The sequence below is a fragment of the Argopecten irradians genome, unplaced genomic scaffold (assembly GCF_041381155.1).
Source record: "Argopecten irradians isolate NY unplaced genomic scaffold, Ai_NY scaffold_0481, whole genome shotgun sequence".
NCBI classification, from domain to species: domain Eukaryota; kingdom Metazoa; phylum Mollusca; class Bivalvia; order Pectinida; family Pectinidae; genus Argopecten; species Argopecten irradians.
In genome coordinates, this window is record NW_027187948.1 from 26,566 (window position 1) to 51,267 (window position 24,702).

The 24,702-nt window shown below is 36.9% G+C and overlaps 2 protein-coding genes across 3 annotated transcripts; both read left to right on the forward strand.

Annotated features, from left to right (window-relative positions):
• Positions 1-503: 503 nt before the first annotated feature.
• Positions 504-10,613, forward strand: LOC138312821 (thymidylate kinase-like). Its single transcript, XM_069253576.1, has 5 exons — positions 504-869; positions 4,094-4,202; positions 6,902-6,992; positions 8,504-8,692; positions 9,175-10,613. Exons 1-5 carry the CDS (start codon positions 572-574, stop codon positions 9,304-9,306), a joined length of 819 nt encoding a protein of 272 aa, XP_069109677.1. The 5' UTR covers positions 504-571; the 3' UTR covers positions 9,307-10,613.
• LOC138312822 (uncharacterized) lies at positions 881-3,412 on the forward strand. 2 transcript variants are annotated; one of them, XR_011207054.1, is made up of 2 exons: positions 881-1,391; positions 2,083-3,412. XR_011207054.1 is itself a non-coding variant. In XM_069253578.1 (2 exons), the coding sequence occupies exons 1-2, from the start codon at positions 1,962-1,964 to the stop codon at positions 2,521-2,523; spliced, it is 513 nt and encodes a 170-aa protein (XP_069109679.1). In that variant the 5' UTR covers positions 1,796-1,961; the 3' UTR covers positions 2,524-3,412. The 2 variants fall into 2 exon arrangements, 1 of the variants encoding a protein (XP_069109679.1); XM_069253578.1 differs by lacking the exon at positions 881-1,391 and adding an exon at positions 1,796-2,033.
• Positions 10,614-24,702: the final 14,089 nt, after the last annotated feature.

The window sequence follows — 24,702 nt, forward strand, 5'->3', positions numbered from 1 at the left end:
GTTAAAAATTTCGAGTCGTCAGTCGTAACATCATGATCGAGTTCCACAAGGGTCCGTTCTAAGACCTTTGCTAAGTATATATGTGGATTATCTAGCGGAAACCGTTCAGCCAGACCAAGGACGTATCTCACTTATAAATCCTTGGCCAGAAACAGTCGACTACATTTCGGAAAAAGACTTAAACATTATAGATCAAAAGGTGTATAAAGGAGAATTTTTGTGTTCAATATTAAGCTTTGACAGCCACATTTAGGTCCTATAATTTCGGAGGAAGCGAAAAAGACATTCTATGGAACAAGCCACGCAAATTCGTGAAGCGTTTTATTTTTTAACACTGTGATGGGCCAGAGAGGCGACGACCGCCAATGATAATAGACCTTGACGGCAGGTAACGGGTAACAGGTAAGCCGCCTTAAAAATGTTCCAGTATGTAAAACTGTGTCGAATGCGCCGTTAAAGCGGAAGCTGACAAAATAGGGCAACAACAAACATTACGGTGAATATGCGGAGACTAGATAGTTCGAATTGTGTCGTATACACTTTACGATGATATGTTGTCCAAAGGCTGAATATGATTATCAGGTATTTCGGTATAACGACGCTATTTCTTAACCGTGCGACTGTAGTCGGGACTGTGGTTGGGACAACTCGGTACTTAAAAGCCGGAAGTGTCGTCAGTTCTGGCGCAAATTACATATCTAGACCTGCGTACCGAAACATCGTCCAACATCCACAGCATTGTAAAATGAAGCGCGGTGCACTGATCGTTTTTGAAGGAGGAGATCACAGTGGAAAAACAACGCAATGCAACAAACTTATACAGGCGTTAACATCAAAAGGACAACATACACAACTGTTTAAATTTCCAGGTACTAACTGTTAGGAAACAATTTTAACAGGTTGGGGACACTCCCGAATAGGCAGGATAAGTTAGTCCTGCATTTGAGTAGGCACAGTCCTGTGTTTGAGGGATACTTTTGTTACGCAAATGCATGATTCGGTGAAATGAAAATTGATAAAGTTGTTTTATTTTTTTTTCATAAGAAAATGGTCGATGTGATTTCTTGTACGCCGTCATCCCCTTACTGTACCCAGAAACATATACATGAGTCCTACTAAAGACCTGAATGGACCTGAACGGGACCTGAAGGAGGACCTGAACGGGGTTTTAGAGTATTAAATGCATATTTATATACAATATCTCTTTATTTTATGCTAGAATATATATTAATACACATCTTGATGTCTTTTTTTGTGAAAAATTTTTTTTGAAGACTTAATTATAAAGCTCGACAAAAAGGTCGCTTACCGTACCGATAATATGGCGGACCTGAACGGGACCTGAAGGAGGACCTGAACGGGGTTTTAGAGTATTGAATCGATATATATAAGTAACATCTCTTTGTTTTCCGTTTGAATATATATAAATTCACATATGGTTGTAATTTTTTTGAAATATTATATATTTATTTAAATATAGCTCGCCAATAAGGTCGCTTACCGTAACAATAACATGGCGGACCTGAGCGGGACCTGATACTGATAGGCCTATTATAAGTTACCTGTGTTAGTCTTAGTAGTACATATGTATATGTAATTTCAACAAGAAATATGTAGAACTCTTGGCCATATATGTTTCCAGACTCAACGACGGGGACGTGGTTCTACACTGAGTCCATATAATTTTATTTACACAATAGATCTTGGAGACTGAATTAAGACAAACAATTTTTTCTTACTTTTATTTTTGATACACCTGCATATTGTTTTTTACTAGTAATGAATTGATAATAATTATTACATCTACATTAAGCCTACTTAACACAATAAAAATAAAGTCCAATGGTAATCAAATACTTTATTTCTAAAAATTAATTACAAAAACAGCAATTTACTAAATACTTACCATGCATATTGTTATGAAAATGTTGTACAGCTATACCAAGAAGCACTAAGAATAAATGCAAGAAAAATGTTTAACATCCGAGTATCTATACGCAACAATTTTGATTCAGTTATCAATATTTTACATGGTATGTTTTTTGTAATATTAGTTTAAAATGTCTTTAATTCTTTATGTAGGTCCCTGGTACTGTTCGATTCTTCGGCAAGGGTGGTATGCGTTTGGATTCGATTCCAAGTCATCTTCTACAAGATCTCATAGAGTACAGACCCGACGTTGTTGTAGTTCAGCTTGGAGGTAACGACATTTCTGCTACTTCATCCCCCAACGAGATCTTTCAGCGACTCCAGACACTTCAGACAGACCTACTTCGAGCCGGCATACAGAAGATTTACTTCGCAGAGATTCTCCGACGAGGAAACTTCACCAAGTCCCCAGGCCTGACACAGACATCTTTCAACAAGCAACGGAACAAGATCAACCGATTGACACAGACGAAGCTCAACTTTATCAGGATCCATGTGAAGTTCCCCGACCACTACCTCCACGACCTTGTACATCTTAATGACACCGGACTCCAGACACAGTTCCTTTCAGTGCGTAGGCCAATGTTTTTGTGATGTATGTGTACATATTGACATTTTACTTCTGTAATGTACTTTTTGAACATTATCTGTAAATACCGTGCAAAATGTTTTGATGAATTAGATATGTGAATGTGAAATGTACAAATGTACCATGTAAAATAATTGTGTATTGATAAATAATAAATTAATGATGTATTTTATATCTATGAATGTATTATGTGAACTGATGTGTATGTAAATAATGTTTATATATATATATTCTAATAAATAAATGATTTAATTCACTCTGTGTCCTATCGTATTTTATTTTTTGACTATAAATATTAGGTTAGCATTACTTGCTATTAGCTAACAAGAGTCAATCACCTTTACATTGATATATCTGTATACATGTATGTGTATATACATAAATTAATTCAGTTTTTTACTAAAAAAAAATGAGAAATTACTGAAAACTTCACTCATGTCCATTCAGTTCATGTTGTCTTCAGGTCCACCATATCGGCATTAACTATACAGTAAGCGACTCTTTTCTACAAGCTTTGAAATTAAGAGTTTTTTTTTACTCATAAATAGCATTAATATAGTTTATTAGTGAATAATATTGGATAAAACAAAGATATATTGCTTCCATACACGAATTAATACTCTAAAACCCCGTTCAGGTCCTCCTTCAGGTCCCGTTCAGGTCCGCCATATTATCGGTACGGTAAGCGACCTTTTTGTCGAGCTTTATAATTAAGTCTTCAAAAAAAAATTTTTCACAAAAAAAGACATCAAGATGTGTATTAATATATATTCTAGCATATAATAAAGAGATATTGCATATAAATATGCATTTAATACTCTAAAACCCCGTTCAGGTCCTCCTTCAGGTCCCGTTCAGGTCCATTCAGGTCTTTAGTATGACTCCATATACATAGAGATTGGAAACTCCTTCTTTGTCTTTGTTGACAGGCAGAGGGACCTCCGGTTTATAGGAATTTTGCCTTGGCTAACTTCTTTTAAGTGTATTCTTTTAAACATGGCATTTTTGCATCAACACAAGGTTTAAACTTTATATCATGGTTTGATGTGATCAGTTTTTGCGATTGATGTTATATAATATGACTTTTGAAAGCACGAAAATAAGCAATTTTACCTGGTTTCTCGAAAATCAGCCATTTAAAACCGGAAGTGCGTTTTATTTTATTAATAAATTAGTTAAAATATTATTTTTTTTCTATCCAAAATCATACTCAAACCATCTGAAAATTAGTGAACTTTTACAACATATCAAAGTTATTCTTTAATATTAATCTATTTAAGAGTTGATCTAAAAACCCCCTAAGCACATACAGAGGTACATCTGCCGATCGTAAAATGGAGGAGTTGCCAAGCTCTATGTATATATATGTTTCTGCTGTACTTAATCCCAGTACCAGGAATTAACGACGTTATATATGTTTCTTACATATTTCTCGAAAATGAAACAAGCTACTATACAGTAATAATTTTGATAGGTTAGATTCAGAATCCAATTTTACATCATTGTTTCAAATATCAACACGCGATTTTTTTTATTTTTCCGATAATTGCAAATATCATCCTCTTCCAATTTCAGACAGAACTTCTTCCATTGGCCAAATGATAGACAAGTACCTGGGAAACAAAGTGGATATAGAGGATCACTCCGTTCATCTTCTCTTCTCTGCCAACAGATGGGAAAAACAGTGAGCTGTGGCATACAGTATTAATATTATATGATACATGACACAGGGGTTTCAGTATCTTTCATGAGAGGCGGTACAATTGCAATTTCAGTGGGTACTTTCTATACTGTCTGTATGCTATATAATGTAATTTAGCCCAAATTAGGCGGTACCACAGTCAGGTTCAACCGGCAAAAAGTCCCCCCAGGTACTGCCTGATATTGAAACCCCTAATGACATTCACAATTAAAACCAGATTTCAATTTCAATTAATTAGGTTTTACGCCATATTTATTTGTACAGATAATTAAAAAAGTAGTTTTATAGAAAAAGGGTGCACTAATTACGGTCAACATGATCACATTGTCCCATGAGAATTACATATTGCATCTGTGAACATGATTACATAGTTATCTTCCTTGTAGGAAGATATAAAAATTATAATGGACTTTATTTTTATTCGATTGCACATTGAGTCAAAGAATCAATCTTCTCACTTGTGGTTGAAGATATGAAATTTATAGTATTTACAACAGAAAGATATGGATTATGATGTCATTGTTTTGGGAGTCAAACTAGTACTTGTCATTTTCTCTGAAAAATATTATATCACACTCAAAACCACATGATATCATAATCAATACCTCCTTACAAAGGCAGACAAATCTTTAATATCATATGCATACAGCATTAACACGCATACACATGTGGATAGTAACTCGAACTTTATTGGAAAAGTTAAAAGATATTGGTCCAACCTTAATTAGCTCGCCTATTCGAAGAATAGGGGGAGCTAATGTTGTCACCCTGGCGTCGGCGTCAGCGTCGGCGTCAGCGTTGGCATCCCATTTCACGTTAAAGTTTTTGAGCAAGTTTCTGTTTCGTCAATTGTGTGAGCTTAAGTCATCATAAATGTTTATGATTTTATTTTCCTAATGTGTATGGATGCTGAACGTGATAATACAACCAATTTGGGGCCCTTTAGGGGTTTTTTGAGTCTGTTAATTTGTCATATTTCCATGTTAAAGTTTTTGAGCAAGTTTCGATTTTGTCTATTGTTTAAGCTTAAGTCATCATAAATGTTTATGATTTTATTTTCCTAATATGAATTGATGCTGAACGTGATAATACAACCAATTTGGGGCCCTTTAACCTGTATATGATCTGTTAACCTTAGTGGTGTTCCGATTAATCGATTTAGTCGACGTCGCCTCGTTTGCTCTGGAAAATCGATTAATCGATTAATGATTTCTGTAGTCGATTTCAAAATGACTAAAACGAGAGAAAAAAATACGAGGCACAGATAAAAGATGAGAAATACTTCGAGGCACGCCGCTTTCTGGTGTGCAGCAATTATAGTGTTTACAATGTATCTGTCACATGATGTAACACGGTTTCTGATTGGTTACTGGATACGTTTCCGCTGTCGCTGCAAGCGCTTCAGCTTCCAGTAGCAACAAGCGATGAATGAACATGGCGACAAATACGACAGACGAACTATATGAACATCCGGGGGCAAAACGTTCCCGTGTGTGGAATTTTTTTGGATTCAAAAGAATAAAGGACATGTACAGCTGTCCTCCGAAACTCGACATGGAATTTGTCTTCTGCATAAAGTGTGGAAACAAATACAAATTCAACAGTAAGTTGAATCGTCGGAACATGTTTTGCCCGGAGTTTTTATAATTACTGTATATTTGAAATTTTAAAACATGTTAATGTATTGCCGAAATTCTGTATTCTTCACAAAATAGTCAATAATTTTGCTGTCTAGTGGTGAACTTCAGTGACATCATAAATATCCTATATTAAGATTAAGGAAGATGAAAGTAGAACCACGTTGTCGTTTTCGGTGGCTAGCATCGCTTTTAGTTTTATATATTAAACATTGAATTTAGATATGTAAAACGAAGTAATATCTGCTAAATCAGTCATAAGGTCATAAGTCTTAAACTCACTGAAAAAATATCAAATTTTTTTGTGTAAATAGTTAATGTAAATTTCATTAAAATGACAAGTCAGTAACTTTCTTGAGAGTTGATCTTAGAGTTATGTCAATTTGTCAACAAATTCATAGTAAAATAATTAACACAAATATCTTGAAATATTTTGAAAACAATTTATTCAATGAATCATTAATTCATTATAGAATAAAAAAACAAAACAAACAAAAACAAAGCACATAGAAATTATCAGATACAAAATGGCATAAAAGAATACATATTGGAAACAGAAAGCAAACAAGAAATTTGATTTTTGTAACCTGGAAGCCCGACAAAGGACACAAAATTAATCGATCATTAGTCGATGATCGATCGTTTTAAAAAGATGATGATCGATTGTGAATTTATGAAGTGATTCCCAACACTAGTTAATTTGTCATATTTCCATGTTAAAGTTTTTGAGCAAGTTTCTATTTTGTCGATTGTTTAAGCATAAGTCATCATAAATGTTTATGATTTTATTTTCCTAATGTGTATGGATGCTGAACGTGATAATACAACCAATTTGGGGCCCTTTAGGGGTTTTTTTGAGTCTGTTAATTTGTCATATTTCCATGTTTAAATAGTAAATACTTGAACATCAACTTCTTCTGAATAGGCGAGCTTTGCTGTTCTCCAACAGCTCTTGTTTTCTTCTGTAATTGTAATTTGTAATCATCTATTCTTGCAGTTTTTTTTATTATTATTAAATGTCGGATGTCTTTTTATACATTGCAGGCCACAAATAATGAAACTATTGAACGCTGGAACGACGTTAATTGTGGATAGGTACGCTTTCTCAGGAGTGGCCTTTACTGCTGCTAAGCCAGTAAGTTAACAATTATCAGTATCAAACCCATTCAACTGCTTCACCCTTGAAGTCACATGTAGACTCTCCATCAAGGACAAGATCAGTCCATTATGAAATTTCAGGGGGTGAATGAGTTAATAATATTTGTCTTTAAAGTGAACAGTCGGGCAAGGATGGCTAAAGTCGGTAAAAATGGTGTGAATGTATCCAGTATAATTTCTTATGAAATGGAAAAATTAAATCTCTAGTCAAAATCTGTCTGCGTACGAAGAAATTAATTTAAAGTATGGAAATTCTAAAACGTCCTCCCGGCTCACTATGTCCGTGGTTACATTTCCATGCAGCCTCGCTTTCAATGCTTTCAACTTTTCTTTACTTTAATGGTCAGAACTGGGAAACTAATTAGAACTTGACCGTCGTATTAATATGCGAGAACTTTTGGAAGGCCAATGAACGCATTTAGACTGGTTTTCTTTGCCAGACTATTCACTTTAAGCTTTTATTATATTTTGCGAACTATATAATACCAGTAGTTTTTATATGGATTAATAAATCATAAGGTAAATTTGGAAGCAAGACTCAATCCAAAATTTACAATTCTGATGAAAATTTGGCTAAATGGTAAGAAATTGATTACATTTTGATGGGATATGCTATGATCATCAAATTCAAGATTAACTTAATTTTTGACTTACTTAAATATTGACCCTCAGGTTTAATATTTTGACCCACAGGATTTAGAACCAAGTGACACTGACTGATTCTGATTCTACTGGATGCCCTGCAAGACGGAAAATATATCTTTCAATTGGCAGTATGCTCACAAAAAAAGTGATTGGTGGTATTACCGTAAAAGGTTTAAAGATACTACAGTATAACTTGTCTAAACTGGATGTGAATGTGACCAGTTTATTTGTTCGGTTTATACAGGTGTCCGGTTTATAGAAGATAGAACCTTATCACAATATGTTCACATGAAAATCATCAGAAGATTTTTTTGTATTACAGCACAAACATTTATTCTCATATATGTACATGGTAGAACTAGACACACAATTCCATCCTACGTTTTCTTGGTCTCTGAGGTGTACGATCCATTTCTCTCGGTGTGCTACATTCTAATGAACTCCCAGAAGTTATGTGTATGTTTTATTGTTAGAATTGACCTTGAAAAATTCACAAATACAATGTACATGTAACAAAACCGTCGAATAAAAAGTGAAAAGTTGTCACTATCACCAGTATACCGGAACAGGTAAATCCCCGTAGGCGCCTCATGATCAGTCCCATGTTGTGAAAACATTGCTCCAGGTTTGCCCAAGTTAATTTTACAAAGAAAGGTATAGTAACATTACCAAGACAGTTTCGGTTTTCAGAGTAGACAGGTTCCAGATTATGCAGGTTTTGGGTACTATAGTTTACCGGAACCAAACAAATTAATCGGTATAGACAAGTTTCCAGTTTATACAGGGTTCGGTTTAGACAAGTTACACTGAACTTATATATTTGATAATATTGAATCATTGCAGGACTTTGATATTGACTGGTGTAAACAGCCAGACATTGGTCTGCCTAAACCGGATCTAGTGTGTTACCTAACACTAGATACAGAGGCAGCAGCCAAGAGGGGCACGTTTGGAGGAGAGCGGTATGAACGCACAGATTTTCAGAAGAAGGTTATGAACAATTTTGAGAAACTTAAGGATTCTACATGGAAGGTGAGTGCTGCTTTTTGTGTTGCAATAATCTAGTTCTACGATACTGTAAACATATCTGGTATATTAATTATTTTAGCACCATTTGTGTCAGAAAAAATATATATGTAAATGATAAAAAAGCTAATTGACTATTTTCATGAGCATAGCAGTACTGAATACAGAATCATTAATGGTTTTAACTTGTTTAAAATTAATTCAAATTTACTACACCAAAATAAGATGTAACATATATTTTTTTACAACAGCATGTACATTTCAAATTGGCAAAGATAATTTTGTACACCAGGAATTTTTTTTTCAAGACAAGTACAAATTGGAAAAAAATGCACGGTTATAATAAATCAAAGAAAGTAGAGTTGATTTTGATTTAAATATGTTGTCTTTTGCTAAAGTTAACATTATGTTGTTATTTGATTAACAAGATCGTGTCAGTATTATAACTGGTATGACAGCAGTGTATTGTGAGTGTGTTATTATTACAGGAAATCAATGCCGATCAGAGCATCGAAGACCTTCACACAGAAATCTTGGATCTAGTTACAAAGACAATGGCAGCTGTGGAGGACAAACCTATCGGAAAACTATGGATACCAGAAGATTCGGAAACAAAATAAAAATGTGGAAAACTGTAGATACCATGCAATTCCAAATATGGACAGAATGATCTAAACATTTGATGATAAATTGATAATTATGATTGATTATGTTATTTATATTGAATATCAATATTCTGCAATCTGATATAACTAAAGACTCTGCTAAGTGCTTGATTTGAAATCAACATTAACTACAAATTAATTAATACTGAGTGAAGAAAATTTGGGGGAGGGGGTAGGGGGTGTTGCAATGTAAACATTGTTATGTTCATTGCTGCCATATGACTTCATTTTTCATTACATACTGAGGTTTGCTTGCAGAGTAATCTTTATTGTGATAGTTAAACTATATCTATATAGAATTGTAGACTACAATTGCAATAGTATCACATCATGAATTCTGTAGAAATCCAGTTGATAAAATTGACATAAAATTTATATTCATTCTGTCTGGAGTATTTTCGTTTTAGAGTTACTTCCCCTTACCATGACCACTTAGAAAATTGATAAGATACATGTACAGTGTATATGTTTCTCCACTCCAATATTGGATATTAAGCTCTTGATAACAATTATGCATGTGAATTTCACTTTTAAGTAAAGGTCTTGTTACATTGTACCACAAGGGATGCTATTTTATGCTGAATTTTCATTGCTGTTCGAACCACCCTGTGTTCTAAATAGATACATATTGTAAATTGTTTTGATATTAATGCAGTGTTTTTGCAATTTTACAGAAATATGTTTTTTTTTAATTTCTTACATACATGTACTTGTATTGTTTAATTGTACAATATGCATTTAAATTAAATATAGTCTATTCTATTTTTGATGCTGTGAAACAGTATTCTTAGGTACGCTCGGAGAGCCTGTGCACATCAAAACAATGAAACCACTCCGCGATGAAAATTAAAAGTTGTTTTGTTCATTTCACGTAATATTTGATGGTATGGAAAAATAAAACCCCAATATTCAAAACCACAGACATTGAATTTGTAGATACTTATACACCATGGATGGAGAGTTTTAAGTGTTCAGTTGGGACTCTATAATATTTGTATTACTCCGAGAGCACTGGTCTCCCGAAAATCACGAACAACGCCTTCTTCGCTGTCTTCCTCCGCGACAGACTTTCGGTGGTTTTTGGATTGTGTATGTTTATTTAAATTTTACGTAATTCATGCTAATGATCGATTATTGTAATCATATGTTAGGAAGGTAACTGCAAAAAAAAGTTCTTATAACGCTTATAAAGTTTTTTGTGTTGGTTGTATTGACGAACTATATCTGAGATGTTATTGCGCAGTAAAAGTTAATTGATCTGTGACTGGGAGTTCTGTGTTTTGTTTATCGACAACTGCGGTATATTGAAAGGGAAAAAGTACCAAATCTATCAACATAAACTTACAAAATATAATGATAATATAGATCTATTTATGTACGAGCAACTTAAAGTGACAAATGAACTTATATTTCCGTTTAATGTACGGTAGCCTTATGAAGACTTGCTAAAGTCCGATGTATTGCAGGAAGTTTTCTTGATGATAGCGTTCTTATGAATTCAAAAGAAATTTGACTGTTATAAGTAACCAAATAATGTACCCTTTACTTGACAAACGTATATGATCATGTTTTATTATAAGTCAAAATTGGGCAAAAGCAATACTCGCGATAAATGTTCTGCACGATAATATCTCGCCAACCAGTTACTGTTAGGCTTATGCAGACTTGCTAAAGTCCGATACATTACATGAAGTTTTCTTGATGTTAACGGCTAGCGTTCTTGTGAGTTTAAAAGAAATCCGAGTGATATACGTAATGAAATAATTTATCTTTTATTTGGCAAAAGTATCTGGCCATGATTTATTAGTCAAAAGTCGTAAAGCAACCCATGTTAGTTTTCTAAAAAGGAAACCAAAACATATCCGGAAATGGTAATATGTCTAATGTTATATTTTTCGAAAATATTCTTCAATGTTAAGAGGATATTAAGATACGAAAATGTTTACTTATTATTTTTTTTGTCTTTGAAGAGACATTGATGAAATTGATAATTTAGCAATTAATAAAGAATTATAAAAAAATGATACTCAGATTCTGAACGGTTTCATTGGTGTTGAAATCGTTATTTCAAAAATAATTAAGAAATAAAAATTTATTATAGTTATTTCAGGATAATAAGTTATTCAACTTATTGTTCTTGAAAAACTTCAAATATCATAAAATAAATACGGTATATCGTAAATATTTTTTTTAAACTCCGAAATTCAACACTGCACACTTAATTATGTATAGTTTACTAAATTTTATATTTAAATGAAAAAAAAAAAAAAATCTTTATTCCTTTCTTTGAGTCCTTCATTCACAGCATCTATGAGTGGCCTTGGCACTTTGATTAATTTTATGCAGATATATGTGAATGTCAAATTAAAAGTTCTAGAATAAATTGTGAGGCTGTTCCAGAAAATTGTTCTATGGAACTTAAAAAGCAATTTACGATACTACTGTAACTGTGAGGGTTGGGTTCAAATTTAAAACGAAGAGGTAACAGCTAATGCCATGTTGTGAACAGGTTTTGTAAAACATATCATACAGTGAAATCATTATTTTTTTATTCAAAACCAAAATTCTTATTTACATTTTTTCTGTAATGTCTTCTCTTGGGATCCGCCAATTGTACAATTTTCCAATCCAACGAAAATTGAGCCCAACGGAAATAAACGATTTCACAGTATTTTACTATATAGCCCGAGATACTCTGGCCCTGACACCAGACTTAGACATTATGACAGATAGTGTCTGGTTTAGGGCCAGAGCGCAGTAGTACTCGAAAACCTGGAATAAGCTGACACCGTTTGGTATCGGGCCAGGTCATCTCCGATTTAGACTGACCACCGAGAAGTACCACTAACTTTAGTCTATTCAACAAATGAATGTTATATCTACCCAAATATTACAATCCGTCGAGATTAAGGTGATTTGCTTACTACTAGAAAATGCGCGACGACGATGAGGAAAATTTAAAGCTGCGAAAACGAAACTACTGTGTTGACACAATAGAACGTGCATTCGTGATGAAATAGATGGCTATGAGAAGATAAATTATTCATTTATTGAAAAGACAAAGGAAAGTGGCGATTCTCGGTGGTAATATTTTGTAAGTAGCCTGAATCGGAGATGACCTGGCCCGATACCAAACGGTGTCGGCTTATTTCAGGTTTTCGAGTACTTCTGCGCTCTGGCCCTAAACCAGACACTATCTGTCATAGTGTCTAAGTCTGGTGTCAGGGCCAGAGTATCTCGGGCTATTTACTATAGTAAATAATATTGGAAATATAGATTAAATATATAGTGTAGTTAAAGTGAAATATATTTGTATACCGATTTCTACATTTAACTACTGTGAGCATTAATTTATGTAGATCTTTAGCCAGAATTTATCTCTTATGTGATCTGAATTGTAGAAATTCAATGTTAATTTATTGATAATTCTGACTTTGTTACCTGTGTATAGATCTGTGTCTGTATTTTAATGTTTTGTTTGGTTTAAAGGAGTATTTGATAAATGACAGGAAAGCTTTCTTGTTTAAAAAGCGGAAAATGAATTTCATTCAAAATAGCCATCAGATTTTTCACATAATTTTTACCCCAAGTAGACCTAATTCGACAACCGATTCTGTTGGTACATGTATTCTTATTTAAATTTTCCAAAACTTCATCTTGTCAATTCATTTGAAAATTTCCTGTAGTTATCCTTTAGACGTTTCTGACCAAGTGAAATATTTAGTGTCAGTCCGAAGTCCAAGCTGGACTTCATTTTGTCTTCTCATACAAATTCCATTGGTGGGATTCAGCTGACATTGAATAGTTTCTGACCAGTGAATGAGACTAATTCACTTATCATGTGATACCTGATCATGTTTCTATTGGTGAAGGAGGATATCCACCGCCAACGTAATGAGGAGATAACCATTCCATCACTATGGGAGATACTAGTAGCGCAGAAACATTATGGGGTATCACATGGTATATGAAGGAGTTTCATTGTGTCTGACCTCACCATTTTTTTATTGGTACCACTGATCACGAGCTTTATATGAGTGTGTGTGTCATGAATACGAGCCACATGGGCCTTTTGTTGTTCCTATGTGATTTAACATCATCAAAATCCATACATTTCATTTATGTAAGCAAATAAGGAGTTTGTGAAACAACCAGGTCACTGGTACTATAAATAGGGTGATACTATTTATATATTAGTAATTACTATTAAATCTTTTCATTGCCATTTGGTTGTCTAGGATTGTGCCATTCCATTTAAATTGCAAAACTGTCTTTAGATATTCAATCCATACTTGGATTCGTACAACTTTTATGTAATTTATTAAACATTGTCATGATTAAACCTGAATATTATGTTATCTGTGTGCCATTGTTATAATGCTATAACAAATACATTTGTATATGAACTCTCCTTGACATTTCTGTACATAGAAAAGATGTACGGAGTTGATAAAGAATGGACAAAGTTTTATATTCATAGCCCCTTTGTTTAAGTGACATTCTGACAGACAATATAGCACCTTGCAGTTTTCTTCTCGGTCAGAATTTAAATGTCATACTTTGGTGTAGGTCAGAAGGGACTTGGATTTGTGCAATCATTGAAGCCAGATGTTTTTCATACATACATGTTGGTATAAAATGTTTTGCTTGTAATTTGCTCTAATACAAGATCTAACAACTCCCCATTCAGGGTCATATGATCAGAATCAATGATGGTAATGGTGTTAAGTAAGTAACTTTTGTAACTGAAGAACAAGAGATCCCAGAGGGATCTTGGCGCCCACCAATGAATAATCTATGTCTGACAATGGAAAGAGGGATCTTTTCTCTGCTTTTAAAACTTTTGCAAACATACTACATATAAAATTTGAGACAGGTCGCTTCAGTACTTTCTGAGACACGTACAGCAGTAACAAACTTCAACTATGGCAGCCTGGCGGCCATTTTGTTGACCGATCGATCCAAAAACGCATTATGCATAACTAGAGCCTACATATATGAAATTGGAGAAAGATCCCTTCAGTACTTTCTGAGAAATAGCGATAACAAATTTTAAGTATCAAAATTCAAGATGGCTGCCTGGTGGCCATCTTGTCGACCGATTGTTCCCAAAATGCAATATGCATAACTAGGGCCCTAGGGGAACCTACATATGAAATTTGAGAAAGATCCCTTTAGTACTTTCCGAGAAATAGCGATAACAAACTTTAACTATCAAAATCCAAGATGGCTGCCTGGCGGCCATCTTGTTGACCGATTGGTCCCAAAATGCAATATGCACAATAAGGGCCCTAGGGGACCCTACATATGAAATTTGAGACAGATCCCTTCAGTACTTTCTGAGAAATAGCGATAACAAACTTTAACTATCAAAATCAAAGATGGCTGCCTGGCGGCCATCTTGTTGTCCGATTGGTCCCAAAATGCAATATGCACAACTAGGGCCCTAGGGGAACCTACATATGAAATTTGAGACAGATCCCTTTAGTACTTTCTGAGAAATAGCAACAAGAGGCCCAGAGGGCCTGTATCGCTCACCTGGTTTGTAATGCCTAGTAATATTCTGGATACAGGTTCATTGTTTATTTTCTGAAGAAATTTGAATATTTACCTCTAATTTCCCCTATTGGGCCCCACCATTCCTGCCCCCTGGGGGTCAGAGCCAAAATTTATACAAGCTCTGTTCCCCTTCCCCCAAGGATGTTTGTGGCCAAATTTGGTTATAATCCATGCAGAACTCTATGACTAGTAGCGATTTATAGGATTTACCTTTATTTCCCCTATATTGGGCCCCGCCCCTCCTGCCCCCAGGGGTCAGAGCCAAAATTTATACAAGTTCTGTTCCCCTTCCCCCAAGGATGCTTGTGGCCAAATTTGGTTACAATCCATGCAGAACTCTATGACAAGTAGCGATTTATAGGATTTACCTTTATTTCCCCTATTGGGCCCCGCCCCTCCTGCCCCCAGGGGCTCAGAGCCAAAATTTATACAAGTTCTGTTCCCCTTCCCCAAGGATGTTTGTGGCTAAATTTGGTTACAATCCATGCAGAACTCTAGGACAAGTAGCGTTTTATAGGATTTACCTTTATTTCCCCTATTGGGCCCCGCCCCTCCTGCCCCCGGGGGGTCAGAGCAAAAAAATTTATACAAGTTCTGTTCCCCTTCTCCAAAGGATGTTTGTGGCCAAATTTGGTCACAATCCATGCAGAACTCTAGGACAAGTAGCGATTTATAGGATTTACCTTTATTTCCCCTATTGGGCCCCGCCCCTCCTGCCTCCGGGGGCTCAGAGCCAAAATTTATACAAGTTCTGTTCCCCTTCCCCCAAGGGATGCTTGTGGCCAAATTTGGTTACAATCCATGCAGAACTCTATGACTAGTAGCGATTTATAGGATTTACCTTTATTTCCCCTATTGGGCCCCGCCCCTCCTGCCCCAGGGGCTCAGAGCCAAAATTTATACAAGTTCTGTTCCCCTTCCCCCAAGGATGTTTGTGGCCAAATTTGGTCACAATCCATGCAGAACTCTATGACTAGTAGCGATTTAAAGGAAATGTTTGACGGACAGACAGACGGACGGACGGACGGACGGACGAACGGACGACGGACGCCGCGCCATGGCATAAGCTCACCGGCCCTTCGGGCCAGGTGAGCTAATAACAAAATTGTTAACGGACGGACGGACGACGGACCACGGACAAAAAGAGATTTGAAATAGCCCACCATCTGATGATGGTGGGCTAAAAATACACATTTGTCTGCTCCTGTTTTTTGATAGAGAAAACAAGAGGCCCAGAGGGCCTGTATCGCTCACCTGGTTTGTAATGTCAAGTTATGTTCTGAATACAGGTTCATTGTTTCTTTTTCTGAAGGAATTTGAATATTTACCTCTTATTTCCCTATTGGGCCCCGCCCCTCCTGCCCCCGGGGGGTCAGAGCCAAAATTTTATACAAGTTCTGTTCCCCTTCCCCGAAGGATATTTGTGGCCAAATTTGGTTACATTCCATGCAGAACTCTAGGACAAGTAGCGATTTATAGGATTTACCTCTATTTCCCCTATTGGGCCCCGCCCCTCCTGCCCCAAGGGTCAGAGCCAAAATTTATACAAGTTCTGATTTCCCTTCCCCCAAGGATGTTTTGTGGCCAAATTTGGTTACAATCCATGCAGAACTCTAGAACAAGTAGCGATTTATAGGATTTACCTCTATTTCCCCTATTGGGCCCCGTCCCTTCTGCCCTCAGGGGGTCAGAGCCAAAATTTATACAAATTCTTTCCCCCTTCCCCCAAGGATGTTTGTGGCCAAATTTGGTTACAATCCATGCAGAACTCTAGGACAAGTAGCGTTTTATAGGATTTACCTCTATTTCCCCTATTGGGCCCCGTCCCTTCTGCCCTCAGGGGGTCAGAGCAAAAAATTATACAAGTTCTTTCCCCCATTCCCCACAGGATGTTTGTGGCCAAATTTGGTTACAATCACATGCTGAACTACTGGGACATGTAGAGCAGTGGTAAGCATCTTGTAAATTGAGACAATGGTAATATAACATCCTCGATATGTCCAAGGTGTTCCCGATCAATTTACAATCTCTACACCCCTGGGTCTATCTCTTAATAATGAAATGAAGGCATGTTCTGCGGGGAATCAAAATATTTGGACCAATCACAGGCGCAGCCAAAGATTTCCTTTGTAAGACTACTGATGTGAGTGACGGCCTAACATCAAAGCCACACCCAGTCATCCACAGTGTTAACGTTACACTACGGCTTTCTTGATGTAAGCATCAAATGACTAAAATTAACTCGTTTCTATATGCTGTTTGCCTCCAGTCATTTTCTACAGAGATTGTCCTGGGGTGTTGTAGAGTTCCGTAGTTGATCGGATGACCCTTGGAGTATCGAGGATGGGTCAAATGTTAGAGGCAATGGAATGCTGGCTACTGCATGGTTGAAGGCTAAAACATAAAACAACATATTTGTTATATATAAACATAATTTTATTTAAATCTGCAAAAACAAAAATTCAACTTTAAAACTTTGTTTGAAAAATAACTTTTGACTGAAATATAACAAAAATAAACATTAATTTGTGAAAGCTGAATGCCTTAAAAACATCTTTGTACTCGTGATTATTGCAAAACAAAGTCCAATGAATGATCATTTCAATGAAGTTTAAAATCCAACATTGAAATGTGTGTCATGATATTCTAAATGAAATTGGTAAAATAAATGTTTTACAAAATGGAAAATCTTTGAACTGTAGTTCATTATGGCTATAATCATGATAACAAAAAACATATTTGTACAGAGTAAATGTCTTATTAGTATATATATTTTACACGGTGCAATTAACAATCCTACAAGAACTAGCGTCCATAGTTAATCCAATTAAATTCAGCAATAGAACGTTTACTACACTTGACTGACGTTCCGTCAGCCATTATAACATCAAAGAAAGCGATATTGGTTTCTAATGCCTTATGTTTCCTTGTATCAAATTGCAGTTTACAGTGTTAGCTGTAAATGTAGGAAGAATAATTACCATTTAACAGCATATGTCATGTCGTTCGAGTGGGGGTACCGTTACATTTTTTGTGATAATTGATGTAATTTCATTTTCACATCTTACACAAAATATTACCAAACATAAACATATATGCTAATGGCAGATGACAACTTGACTAAAAATTAATTATTATACAGGATCATGTCAGGAGTCATTTTCAATTTCTTTCAACAAATTTTATTTCAAACAAGAGGCCCAAGGGCCTTTAAATATATAGGAACCCCCTTAATTATACATAGTGTCATGGTTGTCATCTTCGATTTGGGTTCAACCAGAGATGTAACAATACTTTGTCCTGGACCATGTCAGGATCATTACATGCAAGTTTCAGCCAAATCCCTTCGGTAGAACTTTGAGAATAAGTTCAAAATGTGTTTTCAAGATGGCGGCTGGTGACGGCCATCTTGGATTTTCGGATTGACCCGAAAAATAACAACACTTTTGTCTGGACCATGTCAGGATCATTTGCATGCAAGTTTCAGACGAACAGTTGCACGCGGTAGAACTTGAGAAGAAGTTTCAAAATGGTGTTTTCAAGATGGAGACTGTGGCGGCCATCTTGGATTTCAGATCGACCCGAAAAATAACAACACTTTGTCGGGACCATGTCAGGATCATTTCATGCAAGTTTCAGCCAAATCGCACTGGTAGAACTTGAGAAGAAGTTCAAAATGTGTTTTCAAGATGGCGGCTGTGGCGGCCATCTTGGATTTCGGATCGACCCGAAAAATAACAACACTTTGTCGGGACCATGTCAGGATCATTTCATGCAAGTTTCAGCAAAATCGCACTGGTAGAACTTGAGAAGAAGTTCAAAATGTGTTTTCAAGATGGCGGCTGTGGCGGCCATCTTGGATTTCGGATCGACCCGAAAAAATAACAACACTTTGTCGGGACCATGTCAGGATCATTTCATGCAAGTTTCAGCCAAATCGCACCGGTAGAACTTGAGAAGAAGTTCAAAATGTGTTTTCAAGATGGCGGCTGTGGCGGCCATCTTGGATTTCGGATCGACCCGAAAAATAACAACACTTTGTCGGGACCATGTCAGGATCATTTCATGCAAGTTTCAGCCAAATCGCACCGGTAGAACTTGAGAAGAAGTTCAAAATGTGTTTTCAAGATGGCGGCTGTGGCGGCCATCTTGGATTTCGGATCGACCCGAAAAATAACAACACTTTGTCGGGACCATGTCAGGATCATTTCATGCAAGTTTCAGCCAAATCGCACCAGTAGAACTTGAGAAGAAGTTCAAAATGTGTTTTCAAGATGGCGGCTGTGGCGGCCATCTTGGATTTCGGATCGACCCGAAAAATAACAACACTTTGTCGGGACCATGTCAGGATCATTTCATGCAAGTTTCAGCCAAAATCGCACCGGTAGAACTTGAGAAGAAGTTCAAAATGTGTTTTCAAGATGGCGGCTGTGGCGGCCATCTTGGATTTCGGATCGACCCGAAAAATAACAACACTTTGTCGGGACCATGTCAGGATCATTTCATGCAAGTTTCAGCCAAATCGCACTGGTAGAACTTGAGAAGAAGTTCAAAATGTGTTTTCAAGATGGCGGCTGTGGCGGCCATCTTGGATTTCGGATCGACCCGAAAAATAACAACACTTTGTCGGGACCATGTCAGGATCATTTCATGCAAGTTTCAGCCAAATCGCACTGGTAGAACTTGAGAAGAAGTTCAAAATGTGTTTTCAAGATGGCGGCTGTGGCGGCCATCTTGGATTTCGGATCGACCCGAAAAATAACAACACTTTGTCGGGACCATGTCAGGATCATTTCATGCAAGTTTCAGCCAAATCGCACCGGTAGAACTTGAGAAGAAGTTCAAAATGTGTTTTCAAGATGGCGGCTGTGGCGGCCATCTTGGATTTCGGATCGACCCGAAAAATAACAACACTTTGTCAGGACCATGTCAGGATCATTTCATGCAAGTTTCAGCCAAATCGCACCGGTAGAACTTGAGAAGAAGTTCAAAATGTGTTTTCAAGATGGCGGCTGTGGCGGCCATCTTGGATTTCGGATCGACCCGAAAAATAACAACACTTTGTCGGGACCATGTCAGGATCATTTCATGCAAGTTTCAGCCAAATCGCACCGGTAGAACTTGAGAAGAAGTTCAAAATGTGTTTTCAAGATGGCGGCTGTGGCGGCCATCTTGGATTTCGGATCGACCCGAAAAATAACAACACTTTGTCGGGACCATGTCAGGATCATTTCATGCAAGTTTCAGCCAAATCGCACCGGTAGAACTTGAGAAGAAGTTCAAAATGTGTTTTCAAGATGGCGGCTGTGGCGGCCATCTTGGATTTCGGATCGACCCGAAAAATAACAACACTTTGTCGGGACCATGTCAGGATCATTTCATGCAAGTTTCAGCCAAATCGCACCGGTAGAACTTGAGAAGAAGTTCAAAATGTGTTTTCAAGATGGCGGCTGTGGCGGCCATCTTGGATTTCGGATCGACCCGAAAAATAACAACACTTTGTCGGGACCATGTCAGGATCATTTCAGGTAAGTTTCAGCTCAATCCCACTGGTCAAACTTGAGAAGAAGTTCAAAATGTGAAAAGTTAACGCACGGCGGACGGCGCACGGCGGACGGCGCACGAACTACGACGGACTAAAACATGATGACTATAGGTCATCCTGACCCTTCGGGTCAGATGACCTAACAGAGGCCCCAAAGGGCCACAACGGTCATTCTGACAACCTTGGAAATAGTTAGAAATTAATTTTTTTTTACATATGGGGTCACTTTGTCAAGGACCGATGTCAGGATCATTTCATGCAAGTTTCAGCCAAATCGCACTAGGTAGAAACTTGAGAAGAAGTTGAAAATTTGTTTTCAAGGATGGCGTGCTTTGGCGGGCCATCTTGGATTTCAGATCAACCCGAAAAACAACACTTTGTCAGGACCATGTCAGGATCATTTCATGCAAGTTTCAGCCAAATCGCACAGGTAGAACTTGAGAATTAAGTTCAAAATGTGTGTTTTCAAGATGGCAGGCTTTGTGGCGGCCCATCTTGGTCTGGATTTCGGATCGACCCGGGAAAAATTAAACAACACTTTGTCGGGACCACCATGTCAGGATCATTTTCTGGCAAGGTTTCACCCAAATAGCACCTGGTTGTTAGAACTTGAGATAAGTTCCAATTTGTGTTTTCAAGATGGCAGCTGTGGAGGGCAATCTTTGGATTTCGGTTCGACCCGAATAATAACAACTACTCGTTGTTGGGACCATGTCAGGATCTTTTATTGCAGTTTTTTCTAGCACCTATTCGCACCGGTTTAGAATTGAGTACTTGTGTAAGAAGTTTTTAGAAGTTTTTTTAGTTTTTTTTATATTGTGTTTTTCAAGATGAGCGGGCCGGGACTAGTGGCGGCCATTCAAGTGATTATCAGATAGAGCCGGAGGGTAAAATATACAACACTTTGTCGGGGTCACCATCGTTCAGGTTCTTTTCTTATTTTGCAAGGTTTTTCTGCCATTTCGCCCGGTTTCTTGTTTTAGATTTCTTAGGAACTTGTGAAAGAAAGGGAAGTTCCTAATTTTGTTGTTTTCACAAGATGGAGCTTGTGGGCGGCACCATCTTGGAATTCGGATCGCGCGGTAAAGAATAACAACACTTTTGTCGGGGGGACCATTGTCAGGACTCATTGCATTGCAAAGTTTTACAGCCAAAATAGCACCGGTTCATGTAGAACCTTGAGTAAGGAAGTTTTATAATGTTGTTTTCAATGAGATGGCGGGGTCTGTGGCGGCACATCTTGGATTTCGGATCGATCCCGAAAAATTAACTTCACTTTGGTCGGGGGTACATGTCAAGGATCATTTTTCATTGCAAGGTAGTCTGCCATATCGCACACCGGTAGAGTAGATCTTGTGTTGTTGGTGATGATGGTTTTAATATGTAGTTCTTCCTTGATGGCGGCTTGTGGGGCGGGCCATCTTGGATTTCAGATCGACCCGGAAAAAACTAATATTATAAACAACACCTTTGACTGGGGTCATTGTCAGGATCATTTCATTGCAAGTATACATCCATATTTTCGACCGGTTTTAGTTTTATGCTTTTTTAGTAAGACCCTTGAGCAATAGTTCTCTTTCATAATTGTGTTTTCAAGAGGAGCCGCCTGTTGGCGGCCATCTTTGGATTTTCGGATCGACCCGGAAAAAATAACAAACACTTTTGTCCCGTATCCAAGTTCATGATCATTTTCTTGCATGTTTACAGCCAAATAGACCAGTTTTTAGATTTTTTGTTTATTTTAGATTAGTGTAGAATTGTGGAAAGGATGTTTTCAAAATGTGTTTTCCAAGATGTGGCCAGGCTGTGGCGGCCTTCTTGGATTTTGGATCGACCACGAAAGAATTAATAATACTACTCAACTTTGTCGTTCGGGGACCATTGGTCAGGATCATTTTCATGCAAATAGTAACACTGCCATAATCCGCGCCACCGGTGTCTAAATTTTTTTGAGAAGAAGCAAGAATTTCACAAATAGTCTGTGTTTTCACAAGATGGCGCCCTCTGTGGCGGCCCTTTCTTTGGATTTCGGATAGACGCCGACAAATAAAAAGGAAAATTAACAACCCCTTTGGTCGGGGGGGGGACCTATGTACTGGAGTCATTTCATGCTCAAGTTTCAGGCCATAAAAGCAGCACCGGTTGAGATATATCTATGAGACTTTGTGAGAAGTTTTAATATGTGTTTTCAAGGATGGCGGGCGGCTGTGGCTCGGCCATCTTGGATTGTTTCGGATCGACCCGGGAAATGTATAAACCAACAACTTTGTCGTCGGGGGGGACCATGTCACAGGATTAATTTTTTCATGGGCACAAAGTTTCAGCCATTTCCGAACCACCGGTTAGTTAGAACTTGGAGGAAGATGAAGAGAGAGAAGGTTCAAAATGTGTTTTCCAGTGATGGGCGGCCCTCTGTGGCGGGCCATCTTGGATTTCGGATCGAATCCCGGAAGATGTGGTATATGGGGGGGGGGTTTTTTTCTTTTTAGTAATTACACTTGTGTCGGGGGGGAGGGATCCATGTCAGGCATCATTGATAGGCAAAGTGGTCTGCCAATATCGCACCGGGTAAGAGGAGAACGTGAGCAAGAATGTTCATTTATGGTGTTGTTTCATAGTTGGCGGGACCTTGGGGCGGCCATCTTGGTTTACTTTCCATATCGAAACCAAATTTTTAATCAACAACTTTGTCGGGGCGAACCATCTCAGGTATATTTTCTCCTGGTAAGTGATAGGTGTCTGCTCCAATCCCACCATGGGTTTTCGTTTTTCAATCCGTGTGGGGAAGTAGTAGTTTCAATATGATTGTGTGATAATGTCTGTTAACGGCACGGCGGACTCCTGACGCCTCACGACGACAGGACGTAAACATGACGTCTATAGGTCTTCCTGACCCTTCCGGCGTCAGATGACCTAAAAATTAGTGTTTTAACTATTGTCTTGATAAAGGGTAAACTATATACTTGTATTCAATCCCCGCAACAAACTATCACCGCACACGTACATAGCTTCGTACTACACTCAAAGAAATAAAAAAGCATTGATGTTTGGATGATGAATTTTTTTTAACCGATTGAACCATGTTGTTATTTGTATACACACATAATACATGTACAGTGCTCCAGTTTAGATGTGGTTTCAGGGTAAAATGCCCATTGAAAATCTGTCCAATTACCTCTAAAAATTGTCTTGGACGTACAAATTACCCTTCAATATTTGTAATTACTCAAATCCAATTAGTATGGGCGCTTACATCGAGAAGTAAAAATCAGAAGAATCCTACTCCATTTCAAGTTCTGCAATCAAATGTGGCTTCTTGTTTCAAGATGGATATTTGCACAATTGCTAGCTGTATCATTGCGATTACTAAAATATACTAGTAAACATCATAACTCTTATTGAAATATATCTTGGTTAAGTTTTTGGGTTCGCACAGAAGTCAGTGTTTTACACCTCTCATTCAAAAAAATTACCCACCTCTCCAAAAATTATCTGGAGCACTATGCATATAAACGTCTTTATAACTATTATTTCATCTTTAATCTCTATTTACACATTTTACAAAGTTGCATGTAAAACTACCAAGAAAAATATACATGTATCAGCATATACATTGTATGTCAATATATTTTTTTAAAACCAAATTATTTACAAATATAGCTGCTATCATTGAGCTGCCTACAAATGTTTTTTTGCAACAGTTCTGTCATATGAATAAAATCAGTAAAATATTAAACATTGACGAAAGCAATACATTTGTTAGTATGTCGCAAAATTCCAAATAAGCAATGTTTTAATTACTGAAACATGTTCACATTCAAGATGAATATGAAATTCATTATTAAACATTTAAAAACAAATCTAAAATCAAAATCAGACAAATAATACATTTATGCTTGTGAATAATTGTATCAAGTAAAATTGTTCATTTTCACATACAAGTTATAATATATCTAAGAATGTATATTTTGTTCCATATACATTTATACTAATAATACTATAGTAATGTGCAATTATATCGTAATTATTTTTTATCAAAATAGTGCACCTTTTTTTTACTAAATCTAAGGCTTAATTCATTATACATAACTTTTTAAAATGAACAATTCTACTGAAAATTTGAATAATTCAGTACAGTATTTTTCAGCAATTAAGATACAAATTAACGCCCTCAAAAATAGACAACCTTTGTATATTGTCAATACTCATTGATTTAAAAGGTATGGCACTGTACAATAAAAAAAAAA